This window comes from Chiloscyllium plagiosum, chromosome 8 (genome assembly GCF_004010195.1).
Source record: "Chiloscyllium plagiosum isolate BGI_BamShark_2017 chromosome 8, ASM401019v2, whole genome shotgun sequence".
NCBI classification, from domain to species: domain Eukaryota; kingdom Metazoa; phylum Chordata; class Chondrichthyes; order Orectolobiformes; family Hemiscylliidae; genus Chiloscyllium; species Chiloscyllium plagiosum.
In genome coordinates, this window is record NC_057717.1 from 86721162 (window position 1) to 86730215 (window position 9054).

The following is a 9054-nucleotide window of genomic DNA, read 5'->3' on the forward strand; positions in this document are numbered from 1 at the left end:
CAAAAGCTGCAAATTGTGACAAAATTTTTCATGAGCAGCATGAAATTTGCTTACAGATAGAGTTTTAAGTCAGAAAATGTGGCTAGATGATGAGTTTCAGTTTGAATGTTGATCCTAAAAATAAAACCTCAGGAGTATAAACTTAGCATTAATGTTGTGGAAAACTAATAGTTGTTGTTTAGCTCTGTTTTTGAAAGTCATTTGATAAGATGCTGCATCACAGCATTGTTAAGCATGGATCGAAGATTTATTATCAAAGAAGAATCACAGTCAAGATAAATGGGCCATGTTTGACAAATCATATATAGTGGGGTGTTATCATCTAATATGATGTGGTCTGAAGGCCTTCATTGGTCAGAGTATTGAGTAGAAGAATTGGAATGTCAAGTTGCAGCTGTACAGTACATTGATGAGGCATCTTCTAGAATGCTGCGTGCAATTCTGGTCACCCTACTCTAGGAAGGATGCTGTTAAACTTGAGAGGTGCAGAAAAGATTTACAAGGATGGAGGGTTTGAGGTATAGAGTGAGGCTGAATAGGCTGGGGCTATTGAGGGGTAACTTTATGGAGGTTTATAAAATCATGAGGTACATGGATAGGGTAAATAGACAAGATCTTTTTCCCAGAGTGGGTGAGACCAAAACTAGACGGCATAGGTTTAGAGTAGGAGGGGAAAGGTTTAAGATGCTCCTTCCCTAGTAACTATAGGCCAGTGAGTCTCACTTCTGTTGTGGGCAAAGTCTTAGAGAGAATTGTAAGGGATAGAGGGCCCAAGGGCCTGTACTGCGCTGTATTCTTCTATGTTCTATGTTCTATGTTCCTTTTTCACATAGGGGGTGGTGCATGTATAGAACATAGAACATAGAACATTATAGTACAGTACAGGCCCTGTGGCCCTTGTTATTGTGCTGACCTGTGAAACCAGTCTGAAGCCCATCTAACCAACACTATCAATTATCATCCATATATTTATCCATTGACCATTTAAATGCCCTTAAAGTTGGTGAGTCTACTACAGTTGCAAGTCGTGCATCCCATGCCCCTACTACTCTCAGAGTAAATAAAGTACCTCTCACATCTGTCCAATATTGATCACCCCTCAATTTAATGCAATGTCCCCTCATGCTACCCATCACCTTCCGAGGGAAAAGGGTCTCACTGCTCACCCTATCTAATCCTCTGATCATCTTATATGTCTCAATTAAGTCACCTCTCAACCTTCTTCTCTCTAACGAAAACAGCCTCAAAGTCCCTCAGCCAGACTCTCAAACTAATAACACGTCAGCACCTTGACATTATATATTCCAAGATGGTGGCAGGCGAGGCTCCTGCTTCATTGGCTTCTTTTCATCTTCTTTCCATTTCTTTATTTTTTTCTCTTGATTTACCTCCACTACCTGGATGGCATTAGTGGTAGAGAGTTCAGTTAGCAAGGGACTCCTGGCCTCAAGGAAGCACAATGTGGATGGACTCGATAGAATTACAACCTCAAGGAAGCCCAGTGCGGATTTCCAGACCTGTCGAATCCCAGCACAGACTCCCGGTCTTGATGAATCCCAGTACGGAATCCCGGTCTTGATGAATGCCCACAGACTCCAGGTCTTGATGAATCCCAGCACAGATTCCCGGTCGTGATGAAGCTCAGTGCACATTCCCGGTCTTGATAAATCCCAAGACAGACTCCCAGTCTTGATGAATCCGAGCACAGTTTCCCGGTCTTGATGAATCCGAGTACAGACTCCCGGTCTTGATGAATCCCAGCACAGTCTTCCAGTCTTGATGAATCCGAGTACAGACTCCTGGTCTTGATGAATCCCAGCACAGTCTTCCAGTCTTGATGAATCCCAGCACAGACTCCTGTCTTGATGAATCCGAGTACAGACTCCCGGTCCTTACATTACATTTTACATTACATTACAGTGTGGAAACAGGCCCTTCGGCCCAACAAGTCCACACCGCCCCGCCGAAGCGCAACCCACCCATACCCCTACATTTACTCCTTACCTAACACTACGGGCAATTTAGCATGGCCAATTCACCTGACCTGCACATCTTTGGACTGTGGGAGGAAACCGGAGTACCCGGAGGAAACCCACGCAGACACGGGGAGAACGTGCAAACTCCACACAGTCAGTCACCTGAGGCGGGAATTGAACCCGGGTCTCTGGCGCTGTGAGGCAGCAGTGCTAACCAATGTGCCACCGTGCTGTCTTGATGAATCCCAGCACAGACTCCCGGTCTTGATGAATCCCAGCACAGACTCCCGGTCTTGATGTATCCCAGCACATACTCCCGGTCTTGATGAATCCCAGCACAGACTCCCAGTTTTGATGTATCCCAGCACAGACTCCTGGTCTTGATGAATCCCAGCACAGACTCCCAGTCTTGATAAAACCCAGCAGGGACTCCCGGTCTTGATGAAATCCAGCAGGGACTCCGAGTCTTGATGAATCCCAGCACAGACTCCCAGTCTTGATGAATCTGAGCACAGACTCCTGGTCTTGATGAATCCGAGCACAGACTCCCAGTCTTGATGAATCCAGCAGGGACTCCGAGTCTTGATGAATCTGAGCACAGACTCCTGGTCTTGATGAATCCGAGCACAAACTCCCGGTCTTGATGAATCCCAGCACAGACTCCCAGTCTTGATGAATCCCAGCAGGGACTCCCAGTCTTGATGAATCCCAGCAGGGACTCCCAATCTTGACGAAACTCAGCACAGGCTCCAGGGTCTTGATGAATCCCAGCAAAGACTCTCAGTCTTGAGTCCCAGCACGGACTCCCAGTCTTGATGAAACCCAGCACGGACTCCCGGTCTTGATGAATCCGAGCACAGACCCCAGGCCTAGACGAATCCCAGCACAGACTCCTGGTCTTGATGAAGCCCTCCTGGCATTGAAGTAGAGAGAATCCAGACTCACCTTACTATCTCTGACACACATTGCTGAATTCCCTCTGTTATGCTTCCTTTTCTAAGTTACACTTTGTCACTATTGAACTAACTCACTGTGCCTTCTGCCTCACGGAACTAGTTTAATCTCCATCCAACAAGCGAACAAACCTTCCCACAAGGATATAAACATTGAAACATAGAAAACAGCTGCAGGATTTCAGCCCCACCATTCAATACACTCATGGCTGATAGTTAGTCCCATTCTGGTTCAGGTACTGACCATCCCACTTGTACAATTCCCACCTTTCCCAGAAATGGTCCCAATGGTCTGGGAATCTAACAACCTCCCTCCTGCACCAACTCTTGAACCATGCATCTGCTTTATTCTTCCATTTCTGTTGCTGGGAAAAATCCTGAGATTATAATCTCTGAGTCCTTCTTCTGAAACTATACCCAGCTCCCTGAACTCTCGATGGAAGAACTCATCACTTGATCTACTTATATCTGTAGCACCAATACGTAAGACGAATAAGCTCTCATTAATCCAGAAAATCAGATCGGCCTGTACAATAATGACCAAGAGATCTACCTGATTTCATGCTCTTCGCTTTGCCGTGAACTCTCCTCGGTTGGTTGCAATAAACTTCATCAATATTTTGATAATGATCTTTCAACTCCATGTTCTCAGCTCAATGAAGCTGCTTTGGGAGCTATGATTTCACTTACATCACTTCTCTGGCTGCACTTCCTGTCCCTTTCCTGCTCCAGAAAGGCCAGCCCTGCACATGAGGTCCAACAGTCTCTTCAAGGCAGCTGCCACTTCTGTTTTTCAATGCTGACATGGACTTGTAAGCACTCTCTCCACCACATTGACACTGCTGAGAATTTGCTTTCGCTTTTTGCTGACAATAATGTCCTTTTATAACCATTTCCCAAAGTTCTATTTTTCTGTAGTGTAATTTGTATACTGTCTATATTTGAATCTCCAGATCTTTCTATTGATCAACAATCTTACAACATCTTTCCATTGTGTCAGTTCCTGTATTGCCCATAGTGTGCACCCCCAGTCTACAGTATGTCCTCTAATTCCATATAGTGTGTACCCCACCCCCACAGAGTGTATACACCCCAATTCCATAGAATGTGTACCCCCATTCCCTCAAAGTGTATACTCCATTCTTAAAGTGTCTACTTCATTCTATATAGTATACCCTGGAGCCAAGAGGTTTGTAGCTTTCATAGCCACAGTATTCATTTGGCTGTTACAATTCAGGTTCTGATTAGTGGTGACTCCATGATGTTGATGGTGGTGGACTGAACATTGAAAGTCAAGGGAGGATGTTTTGGTTCAGATTTGGGTTGGGGACGTCATCACTTTCTGACAATTTCTTGCCACTTATCCATCCAAGTCTGAATGTTGCCTGTGTTGCAAGAACTTGTAATAGTTAACCAGAGCAGTCTGAGTCCAAGTTTACAATTGTTTATTCAAGCGGATGTAGGCAGAGTCCATTTTAGACTAGATAGAATTACTGAGTTTGAGAAATTCATTAATTTATACATATGTGGTCATGTCTGCAAATTTCAACCTTGCCAATATGCAATCATGCAAAAAACATATGTTCCCAGTCCTAGATAAGTAACTTCATTCACCCAGACAAGGGCTGCTTAACCTGATTCTAGACTGATTGTGCCTGGTACTGTTTGCTCCACTCCTTATCAGTATCTGTTCCCTCTGACACTGATTCCCAAGGTTGCTCTGGAAGCTTCTGCTGACACACAGCGATCCATAAGATTATCATAACAGCATAAGAACCAGGAACAGGGTAGCCCATTCAGCCCCTCGAACCTACTGTACCATTCAATATGCTGATCGGACATTCCTCATGTCCACTTTCCTCTGTTTTCCCCATACCCCTTGATTCACCTGGAGAATTGCACTTACTTTGAACACAGAGATCTCTCAATAACTCTTACAGTAAACCCCTATTTAACTTCTTTAGTGAAATTTAACTATCTTCCTCTGTGCGGGGTGTGATTCTGGCCATTGGAATATTTTCTCACTTTCCTTCCCCATCCCTTTCCCTTCACAGCTCCCCTATTACCCATCCTACTTCTCCCCATGCTCACATTCCCTCCGATACACATCGATGGCTATGACACAGACAAGAAGAGAGATGAGGTCCTGCATGGAGAATCCAGAGAGCGAGTAGGTTGAAAAGCATCATCTCCAGCGTTGTAATCTTGGGATTACTCCCTGTGCCATGTGGTAGTGAGGCAAGGAATAGGGAAATAGTACAGCTTAACACATAGCTAAAGAGCTGGTGCAGGGCGGAGGGTTTGGGATTTTTTGCTCATTGGGATCTCTTCCAAAGCTGGTGGGATCTGTACAAAAAGGATGGATTGCCTCTTTGCTGGAAGGGCACCAACATTGTGGCTTGGAGGTTCGTGAATCCAACTCTGGCGAATTTAAACGAATAAGGCAAGGGGGATGGGAAGCAAAACAGCAAGTCAGAAAGTGAGCAGAAGAAAGAGGTTAATAGGATAAACAGTCTAATGAGCTTGGTGAGGCAAGGAATCATAAAAGATCAGAATGAGAGTAAAAATGGAGCAAGTAATAAAGACGAGGCTCAGTGTTATCAGGGATTTATAACTAAGGATGGAGACTGTGGAGTGTGCTGTGCACAAGAAAAAAATTGAAAGAGAAAAACAAATAAGTTGAACTTATGTAAAAACCATGTACCTCAATGAACCCAGTATTTGGAATAAAGATGGTGAGCTGACAGCACAAATAGAGAGAAATGGGTATGACTTGGTGGAGCTTACCAAAATGTGGTGACAGGAAGGCTAGGACTGGGCGGTAAATGTCCAAGGGTACTCAGTATTCCAAAAGGATAGACAAGGGGAGCAGGAGGTGGAGTTGCTTTGTTGGTTAAGGCTGAAATCAAGGCTGTACTAAGAAATGATGTTGGCACAATGGGCCAAAATGTTGAAGCGGTCTGATTGTAAATAAAAAGCAAGGGAAGAAAACTCCTTGGTAGGTGTAATTTACAGGCCCTCACATAGTACTTCTGAAGTAGGGTATTGTGTAAACAGGAAATAATGAAAGCTAGTGAGAAGGGCCCAGTGATGATTTGGGTGATTTGAACACGTGTAAACACTGGATTAATCTGGATGACTTGGTAAGGGTAGCCTCTAAGAAAGGTTGATAGAGTAAATGAAGGACGTGGTGGAGCCAGCCAGAGAATTGGTTACTTTAGAGTGGAGTGGAGGCAGAATCAATCAGTAGATTCAAGAAGGAAAAAGATATATTTCTGATGAAAAGTAGAATAAAGAGTGATGGGGAGCAGGCAGGAGAGTGGAGTTGGGACCAGGATAAGATCAGCCATGATCATGTTCAATGGTGGAGTGGGCTCAGAATGTTGACTTGTCTACTCCTGCTCCTAATGCCCATGTTCTTTCTCCCATCCATCTCTCCTCACTTGGAATTTTCATTGATGTTACCATTTCTTTCAGAAACTTCAACAAAGTTACTTCAGGCTAATGAATAAAACGTGAAATTGAGCTTCATGCACGTGTCCATCTGAAGCTCAATGTGAAAGGTACATCATTCTATCTTGCTTCCTTTCGTGTTTGAACACAGTATTCTCTTCCTCGTTCATTATTTGGTTTTCCAGTTTCCCAGAACCTACCATGTTGAGAATGGCAGGAAAATCAACCAGGGATCAGGGATATTGACTCATTGTTTTATTCACTTCAGAAACATCAAGAAACACATTAGAATGAGCCAAGACAATTTGAAATTTCCTGACACTTTTAGATGAAACTGAATGACGGGTCAAAAACACCAGATTACGTTAAAGGGAGCTTCAGAAAGTTTATATTTGAACAAATATTTCTGTTTTGTTCAGTTATTAAGAACTTGCCCAGAAATCGGCTGGTTCAAGTTGCACTCCAGAGATTTAAACACAACATTTAGGCTCCCAATGTCAAGCTTGAGAGAGAGCTGTATGACATCTACTACAAACCAACCGACTCCCACAGCTACCTGGACTACACCTCCTCCCCCCCTGCCCCCTGTAAAAACGCCATCCCATTCTCCCAGCATCTGCAGACCTCACTTTCTCCTCCAGAGAGCTGTATTACCAAAGATGCCATCTTTTAACTGAAAGGTTCAATCAAATTGGCATCAAGCCTCCCTGTCAGGCAGTCTGGAGGTTTCCCAGACACTGTTTCCATGACATCACTAATACTGCCTGTTTCTTCCTCTTTAACACTATCTGTTTTGCTCCTGCCTCATAATCAGTTCTTGATATAAATGTTCCAACACCCACCTCTCAGACGTCTCATATCCTGCCTTCTGTCAGTTTCACTCATCCAAAAACCTGCTGCCCATTTTTGAATTGCACCACATTCTCGTCATCCACCACCACGGTGTTCAATGACTTACAATGCTTCCTGGACACAGTTTAAAATTGTTATTCTGGTTTTCAAATCTGTTGACAACTTTTTCCCATCCATCTTTGTATACTCCCGCAGTCCCACGATCCCCTGAGAAATCTGTACTTATCAAATTCTGGTCTCGTCAGCAACTCCCAATTTAATCAAAATTGTGGTTACTGCACTGACTGTTAACATGGGGGAACCCAGGGACTTTGACAAGGTAGGGAGCATTGGCTTTTGCCCGAAACGTCGATTTTACTGCTCCTCAGATGCTGCCTGAATTGCTGTGCTTTTCCAGCCCCACTAATCCAGCATTAATTAGGGCCCCATAGTGAGAGCCCTCATCATCTAGACAGTATGTTCTTGTCCCAAACTATTCCACTTTCACATTTAATGAATTCTTCTACCATCTTGAATTCAATGGGATATGTTGAAGATCCCCTTATTTATCTAGTATGGTACAGTTCATGCTTGTGGAACTGGGTAGCACTGGCAGAATATTCACAAGTTTTGAATAGTTTGGACTGGATCCTATCTTTTGAAAGATGACACATGCAAACCATTGTGGCCAAGATTTATAATCAGGTTACATTGCGCTGTGCTTTATTTCCCCTAAAATACTGACACACATCTTGTCTCTCTTTTCATGAAATAAAGGAAATACGCCTGGTTACCTAGTAGATACAAGGAGAGAACTTGAAGGATAGTGGGATTTGACTGGATAATCTTTCAAAGCACAGGTACAAGCAGGATGGTCTTAGTATCCCCTCTTAGTGATTAATGAGCCCAGCTCTATCTCAGTTTGCTCATTCTGTTCTGACTTTCTCAGTGCCTTGCCTGCAGGAATTGATTTATGTTGAATTAAGATGTGTGAGTCATTGCTGCCCATGCCCACACTCAGAGACCGTGAGTAAGTGTCAGTGGCTTCACAACCAACCCAGGCACCCACACATCCCAGCAAGGAATTGTCACCATGTGGTTCGAACAGGAATATGGACTCCATTCCTTTGTTACTGTCTCGTTCAGAGCCACAGTGCTGACTTGTGACCAGATCTACTCCCCGAAGGAGAAATCGCAAATCTGACTGGGAGCAAATATTTTCCAACTTCATTGTTACATCAACTCTGCCACAGAGGCTATTTATCACATTCATCCAGCTGTAGGCAACAAGGCCAAAGGGTAAGGATAAAGAGTGACCATACAGCGGGTTTTTAAAACTGATATTGTTGTGTTTTTAATGGTAGTCCCATTAACTCAGGTGCATTGTCCTTCCACACCAAGGCCGTTGAGTCCATAACAGTTTTTCTCTTATTGTGTTGCTCTTCATAAAATGCTGCAACAAAATAAATAATTAGATACCAATCACCATCTTAATATTTTAAAATGAATTGACTGTGTGGTATTACACATAAAAGGCATCAAGTCAAGTATTCTTTCAGGGAGATTGGACCTGAATTTAGCTTGCATTTCAGAAAATTATATACTTGGTTTTTATAGATTTCCAATTATAAATTTCTCTACCCATGTTTAGAATATAAAATGGCCGTAAAAATGTCACACAACACTTACGCCTTCTTGTCACTGATCATATGCTTCAACATTACTCTCACTAGATTTTCTGGCAAGGCAAGTGTTTATTTCCTGTCACCAGTTGCCTTTTGAAGAGGTGGTAATAACTGCCTTCTTCAACTACTACAGTCATCAGGTTTAAGAAACTCCAT

At 43.4% G+C, this 9054-nt stretch overlaps 1 protein-coding gene across 2 annotated transcripts in view; it reads right to left on the bottom strand.

Annotated features, from left to right (window-relative positions):
• The window catches only part of LOC122552434 (CD209 antigen-like protein C), a 44140-nt gene extending 40494 nt beyond the window's left edge, over window positions 1-3646 (bottom strand). For both annotated transcript variants that reach the window (XR_006312396.1, XM_043695164.1), the window contains exon 1: window positions 3483-3646. Coding sequence is in view for 1 of the 2 variants with exons in the window: in XM_043695164.1 (XP_043551099.1) it covers window positions 3483-3573 (91 nt within the window). In the remaining variant the exon portion in view is untranslated. The remainder of the gene's footprint in view (window positions 1-3482) is intronic.
• Window positions 3647-9054: the final 5408 nt, after the last annotated feature.